The 24511-nt window shown below is 41.7% G+C and overlaps 1 protein-coding gene across 3 annotated transcripts in view; it reads right to left on the minus strand.

Annotated features, from left to right (window-relative positions):
* Positions 1-414: 414 nt before the first annotated feature.
* The window catches only part of lrrc4ba (leucine rich repeat containing 4Ba), a 46552-nt gene continuing 22455 nt past the window's right edge, over positions 415-24511 (minus strand). For all 3 annotated transcript variants that reach the window (XM_040043532.1, XM_040043526.1, XM_040043539.1), the window contains exons 2-3: positions 13124-13661; positions 415-4370 (exon numbers count right to left, since the gene is read on the minus strand). In XM_040043532.1, coding sequence (XP_039899466.1) covers positions 2424-4370; positions 13124-13369 — 2193 coding nt within the window. In that variant the 5' untranslated portion in view covers positions 13370-13661 and the 3' untranslated portion in view covers positions 415-2423. The remainder of the gene's footprint in view (positions 4371-13123; positions 13662-24511) is intronic.

Consider the following 24511-nt stretch of genomic DNA (forward strand, 5'->3'; position numbering starts at 1 on the left):
TGTAAACCGGAGCAGGGCCTTTCCTGTCCCCCTGTGCAGAAAATAAAAGGACCCAGTGCTGACCATTTCACATTCGCTATGTCTCATCTCAAGAAGAGCCAAAGGGACACAAACAGTGATACTACAATTAAAGTTGATTGTAACATAAAGGAGAAAAAAAATATATAGCCACCAAATTTCACAGACTTCCACTGCCATTTTATGTGCCAGTTTTTTTTTTTAATTTTAAAAGTGACCTCTGCTAACAGAACATCTCTCATAATTATAACCAGTGTAATTAGCTAATTATAATAACAATAACAATATTACAATAAAGATAACACTTGATTTAAAAATAAAACAAAAAAAAAATCAAACTAGATAAAAACCCAAAATGAAAAACACTTATCATAATAGTTTTGTTTCCTTTTTTTCAAAAGAGATCTATAAGGTTCTATATTTTTTTTCATTTAATTGTACTTTTTCTTTAGAAAAAAAGTTCCCCCCATCTCTTTTTCCTGTACTGCACGTCACTTCCTTCCTCTTCACTGAACGAGCATCGCTTACCTTTAGAAATGCTTGGCAATGCCTGTCGTCCATTTAGTAGTTCCCTGCTGCCATGAAATCCACTCACACACGATAACACTGAGATACAGTTGCGAGATAATCCTCTGCAAAGATGCAGTCTTCGTCAAAGGTTCGTGTCCTGTCTTTAACGTGTGACAAACATGAGGGTTCCTGACTGCTTGAGACAGTTGGAGGAGTTGGTGAGAACTGGACTGAGGAAGCCATTTAGAGGGGGCCAAGTTATTTCCTGCTGATGCATGTGGAGTAGTGGCACGCCGTCCCGCCGCTGTTCATTAGCCGAAGTCCAACAGGATCAGTCATAAACAACTTCAGCGTCATATACAAATGAAAAAAAGTACTTTTCAGTTATTTGTAGGCACAAGTAGTAATAATAATAGTCGCATGAATGCTAATAATGATAACATAATCTCTTGGATAAATCTCAAATGATAGGCTGAAATCAAATCTGGAGACGTCTGTAGAGCATGCTAAATCAGCATGTGCAACATTTTGTGTCATTTCATGTGCTAATCATTAAACGTTCATTATGACAAATAAAGCTAAACCTTGTTATCATTATTACCGTTCCGATTATTATTATTAACACTCCCGCTAGGCTGTAGCTGTACCAAACGATAGAGAGCCGTTGTCGTATTTCGTATTTTCGCAGTAGAGCATAAACACGTCCCTTCTCCGGTGACCCTGTTTATGTGAATGCGACAGGAGAGGGGAAAACACGCTCTGTGGCTACAAAAAAGTCAAGACCAAAATAAATTCACTCAAACATTTTGTCTGTTTTGCTTTTTTTTGTTGTTTTTTTTTCCCCCACTCTCCCACGTGTCCTTATGCGGCACAGTCAGAGTGGCCATTTTGTTCCAAGTTGAGGGAAGTAGTAAGGGGGAGGGGGGGGAGAGGGCAGTGGGGTGGGGGGCACTAAAACAACTGTGTGTGTTTTTCTTTTTAATATATTCTTCAGACGTCGTAGTTTTTAGTCAGAAGCTTGATAAAGATTCTTTATAATTTACTTCTTTGAATGAAAATATATTTACGGTATATATAATATGTACTTTAGTCCTTTTTTTTAATACATCGCTCTTTGTCCTTCATGCCACGGGGTTTCTCTCCTCCCATGATAGCCCACTCTGTTGCTTCCCTCCCTCAAAGAAGACAGTAGCCAGTAAAGTGTGAAAGGGAAAAAAGTGAGAAAGTGAGAGAGAAGTGAAACCACTCGGAAAAAACAATTGCTGTTGTTTTCTCTCCCTGCAAAGTACTAGTCTGTGTTCTGAACAGTATCGCTGCTCTGCTCTGTATTTTAGTGCTTCCTGGAAACCTGGGACAGCACTGCTCACCCAAATCATTGTTTGTTATTCGGAGTCTCTGCCAAACACTAATCTGAAAACATGTTCAGTAGCCAATATTATGTCTCCCTCTAAATATATACACTGAGTGTGTCTGGAAATATACGAAGCTATCTGTAAAAAACATACAGGCTGTTGTTCATAGCTGTCCACTGGGTGAAAAGAGTTGGCTTGATCTTGGACTTTGGCAAAGACTATAGCGGGTTGCGCACATGATTGTGATTTTTGTGGTGATCGTTCCATCTGTTGGTGTCTGACTTAGTGTAAAATTATGTTCAGATGCTATTCGTGGGACTGATCAGATGCAGTACTGTCTCCTTCAGTCAGCCTATCTGCTTCTACCTGCCAAGATTGACAATACAAAGCAGCAACTACGAGAAATTTCATCTTTTTTTTCTGAAACCCGTCCACGAGGACGGTATAGGCTACAGTCAGTTCAAATATTCGCGTACTTTCTATATCACTGTCACTCTCCAGCATCCCTTTCCTCTTACCTCATACTTCTACCCTCACTTTCACTCAGATTTGAGTCTCTTGCACATTTTCCTTGGAGCCACTCTTAAAAAGTAGTGGCTCGTTCTGGCCTTTCCCCATCAGGCCTTTCAGAGAACTGTGGAGACCCAGTTGAGGAAGGGGCACTGGGGAGGGCAGAGTGCCACCTGTCGGTGTTCCCCCACCAGTGGAGGTTGGAATCTGGGAACAGGATATGTTCTGTGACTGAGAGCATGGTGAGGGGTTGTTATTGTTGTTGAGGCCCACAGATCCTGTGCCCAGGCCCAGGCCCATCATGTTGTTGTTGAAGTGATGAGTTTTGTAGTAGTGGTTGAGGTGCTCCGATCGAGCCAAGTTGGGCAGGTTGACTATCTCTGGGTGGTGCAGCCTGAGGCTCTGGGTACCCCCAATTCCACTGCTTCCGCTCTGTGTCACGGTGGCTCCGCCTGAGATGCCGCTGCCCCGACCACTGGCCCCAGCGCCGAGCTCATCCTCCACATTGATGATCTCGATGGCACGTGCAGGGCCGTGATGTTTGTGCAGCTGGTGCTGCTTCCTAAGCTTGTAGAACACCACCAGCATCACGGCTGCCATGAAGGTTATGGCTACGAAGCAGCCAATGATGATCTTGGTGGTCTTCATCACATCATCCATTAAGGTAGCGTCTGTGATGGGCTCAGTGAAGGTGGGTCGAGTGGCGCGGGGAGAGGAGGAGGACCAGCTGATAGGCAGAGAGGAGTCTGTGGTAGCAACACCGTCTGGCCACAAATCAGAGGGAGTGGGGCCAGGTGGAACACGGATGAAGGTCTCATTGATGGCAACCAACGCATAATCATTACCTCCTACAGTATCCACAGTTTCCACAGTAACTGTTGTAAAATAGGTGTAATTGACACTAACATCAGCAGCAGTAACGTTGAGGACAGCGGTTGCAGTGGTATTTCCAGCAGCGTTAGTCACCATGCAGGTGTACTGGCCCGTGTCTCGCAGGGTTACATTGGTGAAGTTGAGCGTGCCATCGTGCAGGACCGATATCCGCACGCGGTAGGAGCCGTGGGTCATGAGAGTGCCATTAGGGGTGATCCAGTTGACGGATGTTGTGGATGTGCTCGTTCGACACTTCAGCTCGGCAGCCATACCCTCGGTGACATTGAGGTCTGTAGGTGGCTCCACAATGACGGGCGCATAGCAGGTGAAGTGGCTTTGGTCAAGCTCTCCAATGTATTTGCCTTTTAAGAATGGTGGAGCATGGCAACGAGCGCAGCAGGTGGTGTTGCTCGGCACCGTCTCTTTTAACCACCAACTAAGCCAAAGCACATCGCAGTTGCACACCCAGGGGTTGTGGTTAAGGTGTACCCTCTCTAGCTGGTGAAGGGGTGTGAAGAGATCGTGGGGCAAGGAGTGGAGGGAATTATGGGATAAGTTGAGCTCTTCCAGGTTTTTCAGGTCATCAAAGGCATTGCGCTCAATGACGGAAACCTGTGAGTGCATTAGCCACAGCTTGCGAAGAGAGACCAAGCCTTGGAAGGAGCCGGGACGGATGATCTCCAGCCTATTTCCTGACAGCTCCAGCTCTTCCAAGCGCACAAGAGCTGTTAGTTTGGGAATGTCTTTCAGCCCACACATGCCCAAGTTTAGGTACCGCAGATTGATGAGGCCAACAAAAGCTGCGTCTGAGATGAAATCCAACTTCTTGAGCTCACCCAGGTCCAGGCGACGTAGCGAGGGCACACGGTGGAAGGCATAGCCTGGCAGAGTCTCGATGGGGTTGTTGCGCAGCCACAGCTCCCGCAGCTTGCTGAGGTACTCAAAGGCATGTGATGGCACCAGCGTGAGGCGGTTGTCAAAAAGCTCCAGCGTGTTGAGGTTGGGCAGGCCATTGAATGCTCCAACTTCAATCTGACGTATCTGATTCTTGGACAGCTGGAGGATTTCAAGGTGCCTCAAGTGCTTGAATGTGTCCGACTTGATAACCTGGAAGGACAAGTAACGATAAAGTTACTGCAAAACATGTAGGATTATTAATGGAGCTTACTGAAAGAAAGGTATCTGAACAAAATGAAAAAAAGGAAGCTGTGTTTTACAGCAGCTATTTAAAACAAACTCGATTACACCTCTCATAATAACAAACCAAATACACTTATAAAATGTTAATTTGGCTGTCATGCATTAGTTCTCAATAAGAATGAAGATCAATAACAGCTTCCCTAAATGTTTAATTTGCTTTTTTATTTATTAAAGAATACCAAATGATATAAAACCTTTAGCAGACATGCAGCACTAATACTGACATTGTTTATTGTTTGTTTTTTTCCTTTTAGGGACAATGCACATTAATCAAGATTACTGTAATGTGTCAGTGTTTTCATTTTACAACTATTAAATTAATCTTTTAAAATATTTTAACTTATACAGAGAAGATTTTAAATGATTGTCAAACAATACCAAACAGCCATTTAACCAAAAATGTCTCATTATATTACACATGACAATGGCAGAAAGGACACAGTGAGACAAAATAGAAAAAAACAAAACCAAAACAAAACGCAAGCACGCAGCAACTAAGTGTGATAGCAGCTCTGGTTTCTTCTCTTGTGGTTATTTTAAGGTCTAAGATTACTTGCAGACTGTTATGCTCATTCCCACCTGCACATTTTTATCCTTGGATTTTGTCAGAATGCACTGATAGTTAAAAGTTAAAAGCTCATTTTAGCGCTCTCCCTTTAAGCTAAATCTCTTCCGATTTGCTTGTTCTCAAAAACAGGTGGGCTGGACCTCTGTTCCCATGGTCAGAGGGATGAGTCCGAGATGGCTGTATTACACATCGGAAGTGACTGGTTTATATAGTTGCATTAATACATTTAAAGTTGGATGTCTAGGCTTGTTCCTGCAAATATGATACACCCAGAATCAGGTGAGCAGTGAATAAACCTCTCCCCCTGAGCCTACAGGTAGAATCAGAGAAGGTGGAGGGGTTAAAAGAGCCAGCAGCAATGCAGGGGAGCAATGGCACTGATGGGGAGCAATGGCACTGGCAAGTCAGAGGGAGAGATGCAGAATTTTTCAGATTAAATAGACAGATAAATTCCCGTGACAGATTGGTGATCTGTCCCCCATTGTAGCTTGAATAGTCTCTGGTCACCCCACGATCCTGAATTGGATAAGCTGAAAAGGATGGATGGATGGATGGATGGATGGATGGCAAGACTGGAACAATGTGTTTGATTTCACATGAGGAAAGTGAGTGGTTGATGGTAAGTATGTATCCATCAGTGATATCCACTCTCAGTGACATCATGCAGAGCCTAGAGTAGAAAAAACTGCCTGAGCCTGAACATTCAGAGCAGCTTGAATCGTGAGTTTTGGGCTCACAGGAATTACTTATTACTTAGTACTTATTTTGACCTCATTACTTGAAATTTTTCTCCGTATAACATGAGGATCCACCAACAGTATGTAACAGTATATATTTTCCAGACAACAATAAAAAGCGTAATCGGCCCCTTTGCTGGATGTTCCAAAAACGGAGAAAATCCTATTGCGACGGCTGAGTGGCCAAAGAATATTTTCTTCCCTGAAAGACAAATGTCTTCTTTAATTCTGCATTCTGTTATTCTTATGTGTTAATCTGTTTCCAACATGTAATTAAATTATGTTAATCTGTTCTTAGCAAATAATCTTTGGAATTTGGAGATGGTCTAGTTTTTGTAATGTTATAAATCAGTGCGAAAACAAACACACAAAGCAAAGCAAAACAAAAACAAAAAACATTGCTAATGAATGACTTACAGGCTAAATGTATGTTTAAGTAAAGAAGCCATACATTTAAATAAAAATGTATTTTTCTCCTAATACTGATAACTGCTGACCCTCAGTGATTCCTGCTGCTGTCTGCATTTGAGACTGACTCCCTCTGACTATGGAGAAACACATGATCAAATTAAGGGTTTCCCTGGCCTCCACGTTAGACTTTCTCTTAAAACAATATGCATTTGAGTAATGGAGTTACACTGAGTGCTCTGATTTACAATCAGAGGTTGTAAATAGCAGGGATACAATAAAGCTTAAGTCAACAACTTTGGCTAACACCCACTGAGAATACAAATCTTTAGGACAATTCTGGACTGAAAAGATGGTGGATGTCCCACCCACGTCCTCAAAAACTCAATCAACAGCCAACACCAACGAACATATGAGCCAAATGTGTTCACATACTAGAGGTTCCTGATAGGGTAAGCTGTGAGGCTGCACCTGCTGTCTTTGTAAAGGTATCATTGTGAAGCCATAATTCAGTAGACTCACCCAAAGTATGTGACAATGAGTGAATCTGCACAAGAGGTAGTTTATTGAAACTAAAGCAACAAACATCAAATGTACTTCATGCCCAGCGAACCAGCTTTTAAAGCCTGAAATGCCCAGGTGAGCTGCATTACCTGACGACCCTCCCATGTCAGACTATTGTCAGTAAAAGGAGGCAGGGACTCCCATGGAGATAGTTGGAGGTACGTCACATTGCATGGAGGCAGTATAAGCTTTTAAAGCTTTATCCTGGGCAAAAATATCAGACTTTTTAAGCTTCAAAAGATCTGATTTAACTAGTGACTCTATATTAGCCAAGAAATTTCTCTCCCTATTCACCAACAATTTAAGGAAGATACTGAGGCGTTCCAAAACCAGCTGAGAGACATAATCTCCCCAGCTTGCCATGGGTTTCCCCCAGGATCTTCTCCCACTAGGAAATGCCCCCAAACTCTCAACTAGGAAGCGTCCAGGAGCTTAGACTGCTGCCCGCAGGACCCGGACCTGGTTAAGCTGTAGAAAAGATGGATTGATGGAACGGTGGATGGATGGATTCTGCACATGTAGTTTCACAATTGCTCTGTTTCCCATTCATTTAGAAAATAATTGCCAATTGGACGGCTATGGAATTGCAAGACTTGCTTCTAAAAGGACTGTTTTTGCCATTTAAGTTGGGGTCAAATACACCCAGTGACCAAAATAAAGTTTTAGGAATTTGATCAGTAGCCCACATTATGACTACAGCACAGCTCAACTTGTACTGATGAAAAATGGCAAAAAAAAAATGGTCACTTTTAATTAGTAGTTTCATGCTTCATTCGACAATATATCACATGACAAAAAGCAGTTAAACTCTTGACTTTTCATTAAATCTGAAAGCGCTGTGGTAAATTTACTGTAAACTCAACCCTGTCTTAACCCTGACCACATTTCAGCGCTTGCTGCAGACACAAAAGTGCTTTTCACACCGTTGTTACCGTGAGACTCAGGGGGCTTGCTACTGACACATTATAATCCCTTGCTAATAAGCTGATTATCAGTGTTGGACTACAGTATTCGCATAAAGTGTCACGACAAACCACAAAGGAACTATGAAATTAAATTAATACATTTTTACTAAATTTGGTGTGACAAACAAAAAGAGATGATTTTGTCTGCAGGAAGACATGAATCTGAACTCTATGGGTGCCACGGGCCCTGGACAGAGCACAGTAGCATTGGTGTGGTCCAACTGGAGCTCATTTGGCGTGAAGTCAAAGACACACAGTTTAGTGAGCGCGACTAAAAGCCCCTTAAATCTCTGACTGTTTGAGATATGTGCAGCCAAAGCCCTCAGTGAGGCACACAGAGGCTCCTGGAGTCAGGCCATTGCTTCTTCTGTATGTAGAGCAGGAGCGGGGGGAGAGGAAGAGGGGAGTTGATAGGCAAAAGGAGGGAGGGGGCGAAAAGGGAGGGGTGAGGATGTTAAGAGGGGGTGGGAGCTGTCAAGGCTTTACTCTGAGGGTACTCAGTGAAGGAAAAAATAAGCCAGAGAATCTAGGATGCCTTCAGGTGTTAAAACATTTTTAGATTTTTAATCATTTCAAGTGGGGCTGCAGGATACAACAAGCCGAATCCAAATTTTGTAGGCTAAAAACAAAACGCAACAAATACTCTTCTTATTTCCTTATTTTTTTCTCCCCTTTCATGTTAACAGCATCTCTTAAAGCCTCACGTACCAAATCAAGTGGCGTGATGTCCCATTTCTGCTCCGTTAACGTCACATAAAGTTTAATAAGATGTTTTCTCCGAGGAATAGAGAATATCAGGCTGCTCGGTCCAATGTACAGAGCAATTTGACATTATAAGAGATGCACTGGACAATTTTAACAACGTTTAGGATACTCGTTGCTTTTCATTAGAGGAGATAAAATGTTGTGGAAATGAATTTAAAACCACAAAAGAACAAGGCACTGTCAGGAACATGAGGATGGATCCAGCTACATCAAATGCTGCAGCAAAGACTAAAATCAACCCACTCGGTTTATAAATTTAGAGATTCATGTGCTTTGTATCGATGGTCTGTGGTTAAATGATCTTCCCCTGCAGCTGTAAAGCCACAAATGCTGTCTAGGGACTCGAGATAAATTGGTAATGCATACAAAAGGCAGCTCAGTGTCATGGAAATCTGCCTTGCTTTCAATTCATAAAATATTCCCTCAGTTCACTAGAGGCTTAAGTGTATTTTTCTACCATTATAGCCGCTTACTTTCTTGTCTTTTCTTAGAAATAAAGTTTCCAAGAGAGAACCTGTATCAACAAGTTAATCCTAACATCCACAACTGCAAACGCAAATGTTCGCTCTGATAGCGGGCAAAAAATGCAAACACAAGTGTTAAAGACACATAAGTGTGCTGGTGTCTGTGCATGTGTTGATTTTTAGATGTGTGCATTATGATGTGAAAATCCTCAATCTGCTATACAAGATGCGACTGTGCTATATCACTGACTATGCAAATATCTCCTTTCATAATAAAAGAAATAAATGAGTTTGTAGAGAAGTGTCAATAGGTTATTTGCTGAAAAGAAATGCTGAAAATGTGGCGTATTTCAAATGCCAGAATGAGTGTTTTCTCTGTGCATTGATTGTAAAAAAGAGAATGAACCATGACCTCCAATCAATTAGTGTTATAGGAAAAATGACTGACAGTCAGCACCTTCAGAAATTACATCATGCATCATGATGCAGCTTATGATGCTTACAGAAATAAACTGCATGTATTGTATGCTTTTCTTTTTAGCAGTTTATGTGTGAATATTTGTGTCATATTCCAGAGTTTCCCACACACAGACTTTACTTGGGCGAGTCGGTTAGTATATTTTGGTGAATCATTTTAGCATCTTTTTTTTTATTAATCTCAGAGAACAACATCATCTGCAGTATATTATTATTGGTATATGTTATTGGACATCCCTTCACTCTTGTTTGGAAAATCCAGTCATTGTTAGCCAGCTAGCTCCAGCCCTCCCCCTTTTGTGTTTCCCCATTAGCTTAATGGCTAGGTGACTGGATCACTATTGTGAAGATCTACTATATAGTTTAGCTGCGTGAATCCTTCCTCTCTCACTCTGGTAGACTCCAATGGCTCGTTCTTGGACTGCAGATTGCCGTGGTAGTCCTTGTTCTTGAGCTGAACTGTATTCAATCTACAACCTGTAACAGATAGTGAACCGCTTCCTCTGCTGCCACCCAAAGGCAACCGAAGCAGAACAATCAGTATCAGTTGGGGGATGTGAGAGTCCTTTGAGAAGCAGCTGATTACTAATACATGATACCTTTTGGTAACTGAGATTCATAACAACAACAAAAGAAAGACTTTTTTTATTGTTGTCATTTTTTATAGCACTATAACTACTATAGGTAGCATATTAGTTCCTTGTTGTAGTGGTTAACACATTCCCCTTTACATCTGAAGGATACTGGGTTCCAGACTGGCCGGAGACAGAAACCCAGCCTCAGGGAATTAAAAGCTGGTGCTCTTTTTATGCCAATCCCAACCATTTCTCGATTCCCTGGCACAGCCCTCCCAGGACAAGTAAAATTTGGAAAATCTGGAGTAAAATCTGTTCCAGATCAAAAATTTGAATCTATCTGCTGTGGCTCCCATGAGCAGGTACTTTTCTAGGTACTGCAATTCTTTTGAGAAGTGAAAGGGGAGGCATGTAGCTACAAGTGTTCTAGTCTACCCATATATGCTAAAGAAGGAGGCCCATTAAAAAACCATGTGAAACACAGAAGAATTCCCATGGCACCTCAAAATCCCTATGTGGGAGAGGGCGACCAGTGTAGCGGTTGCAATTGCTCTGTCATAACTCATTGATAAGAAAGTGATGATTTATCCTGATTTATCCTTATCTATCCTGCTTTGCAGACCAAGGAGGAAATCTTCCAATTTTGCAAGAAATTTGGAACTAGTACAAACAAGCCACTGGTACAAACTACTAAATATCCAGTATTGTTAAATCCTACTGTTCATCCGTCATAACATACTTAGCAATTAAAATATTTGCAAAGGAACAACTTATAAACTGTTGTTTAGCTCACACGCCTGCTTTTGAGTGCACATGTACAGGGCTGTGGAAACGTGTTTGCCCCTTTTCTTATTTCTTATTTTCCTTCCATATTTGCTACTGTTTCAGGTCACCAAACAAATTTTATTATTGGACAAAAGCAATATAGAAAATGCAGGTTTTTAATTATTATTTCATTTATTTCATTTGACTAGAAAAGCTACCCAACCCTAGCTGGCTCAGGTTAACACATTTTTCTGGAGTTCAGTTTCCTTAGACACATCCAGGCCTGATTACTTCCACACCTGCTCTTAAACACTTAAAAAGGACTTGTCCGACAAAATGAAGCAGGCTAAAAGATCTGAAAAAGCAACGATCTAAAGAAACTCAGGGACAGGTGAGAAACAAAGCCATTGACATCTATCAGCCTGGAAAGGGTTGCAAACTATTTCTTAGGCCTTGGTACTCCAGTGAACCAGAGTGAGAGCCATTATCCACAAATGGAGAAAACCTGGAACAGTGGGGAACCCTCTCAGGAGTGAGTGACCTACTAAAATTACTTCAGGAGACAGAAGAACTCAGAGCAACATCTAAAGAAATGCAGGCCTTACTAGTCTCAGTTAAGGTTATTTATTAAACAAGAAGAAAGAGGCTGGGCAAAAATGACATCAATAGGAGACTATCCGATTGTTCAGTCTGACGTCACTAGCCGTGTCTGGGTCTAAACTCCGCTGCAGGTCCATATATCAAACGATCACTATGGCATTACAGAGAGTTGAAAAACTGTCTAAAGTCTTTCATCTTTAATAAAATGATCAGTGTTCTGCTCTACCAGGTGTAACAATTGAGTTTAACATCCAGGCATCCATGAAAACGGAATTTATGACATTTAACGGAGTTAGAAGTTAGCAGGGAGTTAGCTCGCTAGCTTCTATCTAAATACAATATAGCATGTCCTGACTGCGGGGTTTTGGAAACAAATTCAAACGTACAGCTCTGTTATCACTTCCAACATAAATGAAGACAGAAAACTAAACAGCAGTGACGTTTGTAGGGTTACTGAAGTTTGGCTAGCTGGTATATAATGATGTGCTATGTGACCGCTAGCGACACAGCTATGTTAGCATAATATAAACAAGCTAACTTTTTTTCCACTCGATAAAAGTTAACGTGAGTGTTCTCGGTGGTCAGGAACAAATGTAATCGCATGGCAGGATGCTGTAAAAGGACCAAACTTCAGCCAGGAGAACAACTGAGATAATCCATCCACAATACGAAGTTAGTCATTCATATACTGCTGCATGGGCTGGGCTGTAGTTACATCCTAAGGTTTTAAAAACTGAGCTTAAATAAATAATTAGTGGTAATAAAAGCCGAGGGAGGTCAACAGGGATCACTGACTGTTTTAGGAGCTTTTTGAGATCAAATAGAAGAAAATACATAACATTAAACATGTTAACAACACAAAAGCCATATTAAACGCAGACTACTTTAGACCCGGAAGTAGGATTCGTCGCGTCATCACTGAACAACCGGATAGGAGAGTTCCAAGCTGAAAACCACTGCTGACCAAACAGAACACAAAGGCTCATCTTCATTCTGCAGACAAATGAGACAAAAGTTAAACTTTTTGGAAGGTTTGAGTCCTGTTTCATCTGGGATTAAACTAACACAGCATCACATGAAAAGAGCGTCATAGCAACATTCAAACACGGTGATGGTAATGTGATGGTCTGAGGCTGCTTGGCTGCTTCAGGACCTGAAAAACTTGTTGCAATTGATGGAACCATGAATTCTAGCCTCTACCGAAAATTCACTTGTGTTATGTAGGACAATAAAACGCACCGAAACACACTGACAAGCATCTCTGAATAGCTCAAAATAAAAATGTAGTTTTTGGAGTGGATTAGTCAGAGTCTGGACTTAAATCTGACTGAGATACTTTGGCTTGACCTTAAACAGGCCTTTCATGCTCTACAACTCTCCAATGTAGCAGAAATGAAACAATTCTGCAAAGAAGAGCGAGTCAAAATTCTTCTACAATGATGAAAGAAACACTTGACTGCAGTTCTTGCTGCCAAAAGGACACAACCAGTTATTAATTTTAGGGAGAAATTGCTTTTTCATATAAGCCCAGTTGGGGTTGAATAGTTTTTTCACTTAGTAAATGAAATCCTAATTTTAAAAATGCGTCTTGTATTTACTCTTTGTCTAATTTCAAAATTGGTTTAATGATCTGAAAAATGTAAGTGTGACAAATATAAAGGAAAAAAAACTTCACAACACTAACATCATCATCTCAGTGAATAAAAACATTAGTCATGCTTAGCTCTGCAATGCAGACTGAAATGATTTGACCTCCGTCCACCATTATTTACCTGTATTGAGTTCTCCTGCAGGTTGAGGTATCGCGTGTTGACTGATATGCTTTCTGGCACCTCCTCCAGGTTTTGCCTGGTGCAGATGACTCGGCTGGCCTGGTTGGAGCAGGTGCAGAGGGAGGGGCAGGTGGAGGCGGCTCCCACTAACTCCGGCCCAGGGAGGAGGAGCCGCAGCAGCAGCTGGGCCAATAGAAAGAGGAAGGGGGAGGGGCCGGGAAGGCAGGTCAGCGTGGCGATGCGCATGGCAACTGGGACATGACCCTGCTCTTTAATCCGAAGGTACAGGTGAGGTGACTCCACACTGGTGGATCTGTTAGAAAAGGTTTCCTTTCCCTTTGGTCCTCCAGTGGCAATTTGTTCTTTCTAATTCCGCATGCTCTGAGATGTTTCGTGTCCTCTGTCGAGCTCTGTGTTTTTCCCTCTTGTTTTTTGAACATAGAAATATGCAGATAAACAGATGTTATTCCCTTTTTTTCTGGTGCTGTCGGGGGATTCGAGTGAGGCTTTTTGTGAAGTGAGAAGAACCCAGGAGTTACTGTGAAGAACAAAAGAGAGAGAGACAAAGAGAAGAAGAGAGAGAGCAGATATTAAAGACAGTAGACAGACTACACTTTGTGTTTTTACCAATAGACAACGAGCGGAACAAATAATGGGTAGGCAGCTACGATATAGCTTATCATGGGAGGGATTGTCAAAAAATCTTTCAGAAGCATTAGAACTTCTGTGTCACTGCTCATATCAAATCCCACATAATCCCTGAGCAGACATTTTGTCAGAAATCAAATCCTTACACACAGGGCAGATGGAAGCTGATTCTGTAATTAATGTTACGAGGTGGAGGTGTGGAGATACGGAAACAAACAATGTGAAGTGGGACAATCAGGTATTTTGGTCTTTAAAGGATTGCATTTTGTAAATCAATAAATCAGAAAGAAATTAGTTCTTGAAACATTGGCATAACCGCTGTAAACAGATAAGCAGTGTCACACAAAATCGTACTGAAACAGCATGGAAACGGTGCAGTTTTGCTTTTGAGGTTTTCCTGTGCAGATTTCAACTGCTCAAAAGTTTAGTTAGAAGAACACTCAGAGAAGAAGTGATCTTTGTACACTTGTTTCATGTTTAAAAGAATAAGATCTGTCGCCAAATAAACACGACAACTGTTGAATGCTGTGTTTGGGTGACAAATGTCACTTGCCTGAAATGTAATTCAGGAAAATGAGTTTTGTTGATTTGATGCAATACAGCGCTGAAAATATTAAAGCCTTGAAAGACAATGACATGGATCATTTTGTGCAACTTAAAGTTACACTTGTGAAGAAATGCATATGAATTCTGCACACATGTTGTCAGCTCGAGATGGGTCAGAACTCTTCACTGTGTAAAACTAAGCTCACCTGTATTTAGACATCTGAAAAGGAGTAGTTGAACCAAAATCATTTTTATTTAAGGAAAAAGAAAGAAAACCTCAAAGACGTGGCAACGGTGGTGAAGAAGAACTCCCTTTTAACAGGATGAAATCTCTAGCAGTATGTGGGTCAGAGAAGGACACCCATATGCACTGACCAGTTTGGGTTGAGTGGAAAAAGACCCTTAAACAATTTACAGGACAAAACATAAACTACATGATAGTATATTTAGAAGTATATTATGGCTTTTACATTGCTTCAGAAATGGTAGTTTCAGTGGGTAGGAAAATTGTCAGTTTGGTAGGTCAAAGATAAACACAGCGACATTAACAAATGGTTTGTAAAGTCATGTTCAGATGCCTCAATTTCTTTCTTTTTTTAGTTAAAACAGGTGCATGTTTTCTAAAATGTTCATCTCCATCCATCTTTTATATACAGTCTTTGGTTTGTAGACTTTTTTGACTGTTCAGGGAATTACCTGAATTATTAAAAGTAAGTTATTTAAAATCCATCTAAATTAAACCCAATTAAACCTGCAGTTATATCACTACTTCCAACATAAGGAACAAATAAGTAAACAAAATAGTTTCCATATCAGAAAGGAATTACATATGCAAGAATGTATGCATGGTTAGTCAGATTGAAGAATTTCCACTTAAAATCTCAAAGCTGTGATATTAACTACAATTTCTAATTATTAAAACGCTGTGGAACATACACAATACACCATTCTCTGCATCAACTGCAATATTTCTGCTGTCTACAGAGTGAATAACAATGTTGGGTTTTACAGGAAATGTGTGATTTGTAGGAGCAAAAGAGACAAAAAGCACAACATTTTGCAAAGGTAGACGTCAGAAAGAATGAAAAACAAGATCTAGGGAGCGGTGGGGTTTCTGGGACATTTGGTCTTAATTCTGAGAAGCATTAATAACACCACTAGTGTGAGATAGAGCCTTCCAGTCATCTCTGCTGTGGTCTCATTTGTTAGCACTAATTATTCCAAGGTATAACAAATAATACGACAATGATATATTGATGTTTGAACATGAACACTTACCACCTTTAATTAAAGTTATCCAGACCTTGAAAACAAACTGAAATCAGTAAGCGCTTTTTTTTGTTTTGTTGCAGTAGCACAGACACAGAGGTGGGACTAAAATGCAGCCGTTCAAGTCAGAGATGCAGAGCGCCTCTGTATCCCTCCCTGCAAGCTGTTTAGAACCTGAATAACCTTAAATAAGGGCATCCAGCAATCTTAGATATTAATGATGATAGTTGTAATGATGGGACTTTGACACGCAAACTCATTTGACACGCTGAGCATCCTCACTTGGCACAGTAAGAAAGGAGATGTTGGGGGGAGCAGAGAATGAGAAGGAGAGGAGGATTATTAATCTGATAGATGACTGTATGGCTGCAGGCAGAGAAGGGAATTATCAACACTACAGTAATAGATGAATACTGAACAGCTGCAGAGAGAGGGCCGGAGAAAGAGAGACAGAAAGGAAGAAAGAGATCGAGACGGAGACAGATGGAGGGAAGGGTGAGTGAAAGGGATGATGAGGGATAAAGACCCAGAGAGAGGTATAAATAGTGGGAAGAGCAGAAAAGAGATGAGTTGTTAAAAAAAAGAGAAGATAAAAAAGTGGAAGAGGGAAAATAGGGAGGAAGAAAAGAAGAGACATTAATATTAATCATCTCTCACTCACCAAGAGAGGGAGAAAGGGAGAGAGAGAGGAGAGAAGGGAGGAAGGCTCAATAGAGAGATGAATATAAAGCAGACAGAGATGGAGGGAGGGGAATGACAACACAGAGACGCATATAAAACAGAGTGAAGGAGAGATGGAGGCAAAAGACAATACAGAGGGATGAATTTGAAACAGGTGGGGATGTAGAGGAAGAGATGGAGGGACAGAGCGGGAGGTTTCTCCTGAGTGCCAGGGGAGTGGGAGGAGAGGCAGGCTTGGACTGGCTGGGCCAAGATTGATCAATAATGCGTGTGCTCAAGTTCAATGACATTAAAACACACACAAGGACACGATGACAAATCATATCAGCAGCAGTGGCGGCGGTGTCTCTGGTCAGAAAGAACAGGGCACCAGCGGTGGCAGCGAAAGCAACAGTCCCACTCGTCTGCAGCTGCTCGTCATCAGCCGATGGATGAAGAGGAACTCGCAGTGCTATTTCTGGACCAGCTCTCACCTTTCTACGTATTTTAATTTCCAGCTACCTTTTTTTTCCCCTCTCCTTTTGGCGAGATTTAAGTGCCAGAGCTATTTCAGGTAGACGGCATCAGAGCAGGGTGGAAAGGTGCAAAAAGGGGGGGAGAAAGAAAGAGCGCGAGGGGGAGAGTCGTGGGTGACTGGGGCTGAGGTTAAGATGCTAGCTCAGATGTTGGGTCCATCGAGGAGAATGAGGCTGCTTGAAGCTGACAGCTGGTTAGAGGCTGGTTGATTGTATTCTGCCTCACTGCTGTCACTTTCCACATGTTACAATAGTCTCTAACTGTAACCCTCCCTCCTTATCTTCACTCTCCTCTTCCTCTCTCTATCTCCCCTGATATCTTCTTCCTCCTATCTCCCATCTCATTCTCTAAAAGTGGGAACACTCTCTTCCTCTTTGCAAACTCTTTCACATTCATCCCCCCTCCCTTCCCAGCTGCCTCACACCTCCCCTCCACCCTCTCCTTCTCCTCCTCTACCCTACTACTACATATTTCCTGGACCTCCACCCCTCTCCCCCCTCTTCCCCCCTGTGTGGCACACTGTAGTGTCCAGTGGCGGGGGTAAACGCTGCACTGACCCCACAGTTTGATGAAAGATTAACCTGCTACAATGATGCATATTAACCCTTAACCCCCACTCTTTCTCTTTCCAAACACAAACACACTGCAGCTTCCTCCCCCCACTCCCCCACTCCTTTTGCTCTCTCATTCCTCTCGCTGCATTCAAATCTTAGCCAACAGAGTTACCATGGTTACCTATTCACCACAGTCTCCCACTCCGTCCAGCTGTATCCCACCGATTCCACATCCACCCCGCTCCACCTCCCCGTCCTCCCTCATTAGCACCCTATACACACGTATACAAATGGCATGGACCAAGCGTGAGCGCAAATGACATCAACGCTGCGCAAACCACGAGGTAGGGTAACGGCAGGCCGCGGTTACCGTTTGTAGCAGCGATGCCGCACTGATGTCGATACAGTTTCCTTCGTCCAGCGAGTCGCCACAAATGTCAAGCAACCACAAATCACAAGAGCAAAGGTCAGGGCCGTTTTTCCCTGAGAGCGATGACGTAGTGGCACATTAACAGGTGCATAAATCGCATTCATACGCAAAGAAAACAACTTTTTTGAATTTCTAAGGCACATACAGCCTGTTTTCCCAAGCAGCTTCTCACATGCACACATTACTGTAGTTACACAGATCTTTTTTTGTTTCTTCTTATAAGATTTTTTAAATGTTCTTGGAATAATACTAAATAAAGCTACTACAATTAACATGTTTTAAATCATTGCTGATCACATGACAACTTGAATCTATTTGTTCATAATGAAGAACCTGCAGAAATCTATCATGCAGCTCCCCACTCCCCCTGAGCTCAGAGACATTTTAGATTTACTTTATTTAGGTTTGCTGTCACTCCTCTGATAGCTTGTTATTTGTCCACAAAGGGCAGCTTACATTAAAAAATACTTTAACATGCCCACTGTAAATCATCTGCTCAGCACAGTCAGTTAATGCAGTTTTAAGATTTGAACCCTAGTTTTAGGGACTTTAACCATCCATCCATTTCCTTAACTGCTTATCCAGCTGAGGTCACAGTCAGCTGGAGCCTATCCTAACTGACATCGGGCACACCCTGGACATTATGCGTGTCCATCACAGGGCTAACGCAGAGAGACAGACGATCATTCACGCTCACATTTATATCCTCGGACCAAGTCTGAATCACCAATTAATCTAACATGCATGTCTTTAGACTGTGGGAGGAAGCTGGAGAATCCAGAGGAAACCCACGCGGGCAAAGGGAGAAAGAAATCTAGCAAAACTGCCAAATAGTTCTGGTGGACGTTTAAAAAAATGATCATAAGTTATAGCTCTGTGTTTTCAGTATGGTTTTTCTTTTTATTTAGTTTTTCACTCCTTTAAATTCCAGTTCAGCTTCCAGAATGGTTTTGCCCATTTCAGTCTAGTTTTTATTATTTAAAAAATGCCAAGTTTTAGTTTCTGTTTCAGTTTTTTAGCTTTTCAGTTATTATGAAGGGAGTATTTGACAGAAGCTAACAGTTTAATTTTCAATTTTCACATAATATTGAAATGGATGGAAGTGGATCACTGGAACGTCAGGTAAAATAATTTCACTTTTTTGGGTCATAATACATCACAGGTATTCCTTCAGTATTCTCTTTAAATTCCCCCCGAGCTACAAAGAGCTGATATATTTGATTTTATTGGTATATTCTGTTCGCACAAAACTTTGATTCTATCAAATAAACCCTGACACCATTCTACACTTAAAGGATATCCCACATTTCATTTCTCAGTAATTTAAAGTAAAGTTGTGTGCATCTGCACACTCTATGCTTGCCCACTATGAATTTTTAATGCCCGACTTGCTAGAGGCTCTGTAGAGTTGAAAAGGTCAAAAGACCCCCATCTTGATGCTTTTGATCCTCGCTGCAATCATGTATCCTGTGAACCTTATTTCATAAAGACTTGTGACAGCTTCTAAATTTTGGGTAATTGAGTTTGAATAATTTTACTCTCCACTTCATCTCCGTCTGGTTCTTTCCCCCATCAGATCGAATCCTCGAGGAAAGAAGCAGAAAAGGGAGTGAAGCGTTCCCCTTTTTTCACCACGAGAAACGTGTGATCTTTAGTAGTGTATACTGACCAATAATGGACTGTTGCTCTAAGTGATATAAGAAGAAAGAGACAGGATGAAAGACAACCAGAAAGATGCGCTGACAGTCGAACAAGCAGCAAGTCGGACAGACAGGAGCACACTCCTTCTCTGCAGAACCCTGTCTGCACATCAGCATGGAGGCCCATCAATAATGACTCGGCACACACCAAGATGGCAGCTCATGCAGCCACGAGGAAAAAAAAAGAAAAGAGGAAAGCTCATCATGTTGGTTGTGTGCTGTGGGAATAGAGCTATGACCTTTCCTGATCGCTGTGACATCTTGCCAAACGGGGTTGTGCCTGTGAGGCTTTAAGACAGTGGAAAATCTGCTCTCACACACCCCAATTTCTGAGGCAAGGAAGAAATTTTAAATAATAACCTGAATCTGATTTTATTCCAAGCTGCAGAGAGCAAATTTATTTACCTTAAACCTGCAATGCTGTTATCATTTCAGGGACGGTATGCTTCATGGCTGCCGCCGATTCAGTCAATTTAATGAATCAATCTAATCAATTTACCTTTTATTAAAATTCAGTTAGCCGTCTAAGATGTCTGAGATGATGAATATGACAAAGCTTTTCTAATCAATGCACATATTGATCAGCTACACTGCCTGAATCTTTTAATCCGAACTGAATTCATTGACCGGATTCCCCAGAAAGCAGTTTCGTTTTTGTCGTTATTTTGTGTCCAGGGCTCTCCTGTAACTCAGTTCAGAGGCTTTATCACCCTGAGAAAAACACAACTGTAAGAAAAATTGGCTTCTTCTATCTGAATTACATCAATATCCCCCCTCGTAACCTACAACAGAACACAATGATTTCAGTAAAAATTTGTAGATTTTGCAGCACACAAGACTGTCTGCAAACAGGAAAAATGCTTGTAGTCTAATTGCTAACAACTGGCTCTGAGTTAGTGATCTGGGGTGATGAGGAGGGCAAGAGTAGACATCCAAATGCACCTCTTGTCTCATTTACTCCTTCTTTCTCCTCTAACTTTTAGTTTCTGCCAACAGGGCAGAGTGGATGTCCCCTCACAAAAGGACACGAGTCTTGGCACCCCGAGGCATCGCTAGGGGGCGAAGTCTCTGGGGGGAAAGCAAAGTCTTTGTGCAACAGAGGATCATCCCCTCTCGCCCTCATCTTTTCGAAGAGTCTTTTGAGCTCCGTTTTTAAGACATGCTGGTCAACTCACTGGGTTTCTTCTTTTCTCCCATGACAATACAGCTTCAAAGAGAATGTGACTGATAACAGTGTTTTGTTTAACACCCAAGACTAAATACTTTTGCAATGTAATAAATACATATTTAAATTACAATGAGCTAAGATTTAGGAACAAATATAATTAAATTGGTTTATCATAAAGCAGGCCATCACTGCTGACACCTTAAACAGTACAGTGGCCTGGATTACAGTTTGGGAATCACTAAGATATTTCTTGGAACTTGATGTTCTTAAGATCTGGTTTAAAATATTCTTTAAACTCACGCATCCTTTCTTTAAAGTATAATAAGTTGTGGAAGTTATTATTCCAAAATAGCACTCCGACACATTGCATTTTTTCAGCTTGTTTCCTAGGTTTCCAAAGCTGCAACCTTTGAGATTAAAAAATGAAGACAAAGCAGAAGCTGACAATGGCTCCAAAAGCGACTCAGTCCTCACAGATTCTCATGTTAAAATGTTCTCAGCATGTTTGTTTACAGCAGAAACAAACATGTTGCGAGCGTAGTACCAAAAAATATTTGTGTTCACTATTTCCAATTTCCCATGTCTTGTTATCTGTAGGTTTATCATTTTTTAATGTATTAAGGCTTTAAGGTATGTTTAATTAAGGGCTTCAGCTACTACCTGTCTGCTAGGCTTGAATTTAGCTAATTTCTGTCACTAATCTCGACTATCTCACTGCATTCGTGGTGTCAGTGCTGTTTTGCTATTTGACAAATTATCCAGCTTGCTGTGCAACAGTCTATCCAAAATGTGTGAATGTTTTCAAGTCTTATTTTTTTCATCCATTCTCTTCCTCTTATCTGAGAGGCGGGGTACACCCTGGATGGATCGCCAGTCTATCACAGGGCTACACAGACAGACAGACAACCGTTCACACTTCCATTCACATTTAGGCGCAATTTTGAACCATAAATTAACCTAATCCCACTAACTGCATGTCTTTGGACTGAGGAAGCCAGAGCACCCGGAGAGAACATGCAAACGCCTCACAGAAAGGACCCGGCCATATGGTGAAGTCTCAGGCCATTCATGCTGTGAGGCAACAGTGCTAACCATACTATCATATCATATTTGCATTAATTACAAGGTTTCTGTGTCTTTGTGAGGTACCTTTCAAGCTACATATGCTAATTAGGGTTAGCCGCTAGCTTGGCACCGCCCAAAATGCCACACGCCAGGCTTCACAATGAAGGCACCATCTTATACTATAAACTTAATGGAGGTTTTTTCCTGTTAAAAAGGAGGTTTTTCTTCCCACTGTCCCCAAGTGCTTCCTCATACGGGGATGTTTGATGGTTGTTGTTTTTTTATCTTGTTTGCTTTTCGTGTTTGTTTAATATTGTTTAGGGATAAAACTGACATTTCACTAGCTGGGACTGCATCCTCGTTTTAGGTTTGAAAGCATTTCTAGTAGATAATGGCATGGCTTGAATGTGAATTGAGGCTGCGGTTTGGGGAAGGCCTCAGAGGGGACTAGCAGCGGCTCACGGGCCAGGCAGGCCCCCATTTGCTAAAGAGAAGTGAATGAATAGAAAAGGGGAGGGTGGATAGGCCACGAAAATGAGAACGAACAGCTAGTAGAACCGGTCAGGGTCATATATACGTAGAGAACCAGAAGGGGCGTGTGTGAAGGTGTTTTCTTGCTCCTTATTGGAGATGCTACATAAATACAATTGCACTGAATTAAACTGAATTGCCTCACCAACTAGTATTATATGGAGGGTTGATATTAGCTTGGCTTTCTTTTTTTGACAGATTGGTTCAGAGTTGGCGACTCTGATGTTGGAAAACTGCAATACTGTAGTCATCAAAGTTTAGATAGCTGTTGCTGCAGAGTCAGTAAATCCTTCCAGTCTGTGGGGCTGTCTGCTTCTTATGCCACAGTGTCTTTCTTGTTATTTCTAAACATTTAATACAAGCTGCCTATGACTATTTGGAAGGTTCGGAGGTCTTAAAATGCAACTGCCAGGTTCTGCTGACTAACAAAAGGAGCTAAATGAAACTGTCTTTCAATAAATAATACATACTGTGCAGATTAATCAGTTACTGCTTTCAAATTACTGTCTGTAATTAATATAAAGTCACTTATTGAAGCTGTTTGAATAAAAAATGTGTGAATTAGCGTGTAAAGTAGTCAAAATCCAGTCTTTCACAAGTGAGTGCATGCAGCATCCAGCTGTCTACCAGAGAGACGTGGCAGTTTTCTCATCATATAAATGTGATTTGACCAGGAGACAAATGTCTAAATACCAGATCAGCTCAATCATAATTTCTTAAAGTGACTCAGATATCCAAAAGAGGCCGGCCCCTCCAGTGAACTGCATTTGAACACACAGCGCCAAACCAAATCAGTCTCATCTCACTGCGTCTTATTAGAAGGGAATATGACAGATCGCAATACAATCAAATAGGAGGCTGGAGCGAGGTCTTCACTTTCCTAGACGATCGTTTCTTCAGGCCTAGGCGGGTCGAGGCCGTGCTGGTCTATCGCAAGTGTGATCTCTGTGCTGCACAGCTCATAAGAAGCAGACAAATTTAGGATGTGATAAATCAGCGCTAATATGATTACCCCCAGTGTCTGCTGGTTAACATAAAACAACCACTAAATTTTCACTTAGCAGGCACTTCTCACTCAGCCTGCATTGTCTCGTTTATCCCGACCGAGGAAAGCAACTCGTGCAGAAAAGCATCCGAGTATACAGAGGTCAATCTAAATATAAACCGTACCGCCAAAGTAAAACGACAACAAAAAAAGAGTTGCAATATTAAAAATCTGAATGCGGGGAAACACATTTCACTTGTTTCAGCAGCCAGCCATAATGTCAAATGGTAATCCCGCCACAGAGACAGTTTCACCATAATCAGCCCATTATAATCCCATCCAGACCTTCCACAGTCTGCTACCAACCAGCATTAATTTTTAGCCCAGTCTGTTCATGTTCATCTAGCCTCATTTTTCCTTCACTCCCAGCCCCGCTTTGGTCCCAGGGTAGTCTATCACACTTAAAGCTTACCCTCTTCACAGGCACTTATACACATTTAAAGCATTTGACTAACTGCCAGGCAAAATTGACTTTGGGATGAAAGACCAGGGGGCTTTTAAAAAAATGAAAGGGGGAATTCTGCATCAGGACACAGGAGCACTGATTTAATGGAAAACAAAAAAAAAGAAGGGGGAGCGGGGCTAAGAGAGAGAGTTTTATTCCGCAGAAGTAGCCGAGTCACGCACAGGGCTTTCTCTTTTTAATGATGGAGCAGGGGGGTTGGGTATGGGAATATGGGGCTATGACAGAAGGTACTTGTGAATAGTTTTTAAATGGTGGGGGCGCTGAGGGGGTGATGCTGCTGTGTTACATTGTGCTGGATGGGAGAGAGGAAGCCCCATGCTCTCCCACTTCCTTCCTTCTGTCGGCCTCATCCACTGTGTTTACCCTCCCACCCTCTGGCAATGAAAGAAAGCCGGACGAGCACTGGCCTTGCTGGTGAATGAAGCCCTGACGTCACTTGCCCACACACACACACACAAACACACACTGTAAGGAGTGTGACTAATAGCATACTAACGCCCTTTGTGTTGTCTCTGTTATACCTGATTCATGTCTGGCTCCCAGGGGAAGGAGGCCCCCGGGTTATTGAAATATTCAGAGACGTTAGATGTTAGTACAGGTGAATCAATTAAACCAGTCAATAAATCCCCCATCCCCTCAACAGGGACTTAAGGACAGGGGTGTATTACAGCACTATGCTACATTCAAGCAAAAACACCACCATTCTATACTGTATTGAGTTTTTACTCTCTGATATTGCATGTAATGATTTCGGCTTATGGAGCAACAT

Source organism: Simochromis diagramma, unplaced genomic scaffold (assembly GCF_900408965.1).
Source record: "Simochromis diagramma unplaced genomic scaffold, fSimDia1.1 OVJJ01000321.1, whole genome shotgun sequence".
Classification (NCBI taxonomy): Eukaryota; Metazoa; Chordata; class Actinopteri; order Cichliformes; family Cichlidae; genus Simochromis; species Simochromis diagramma.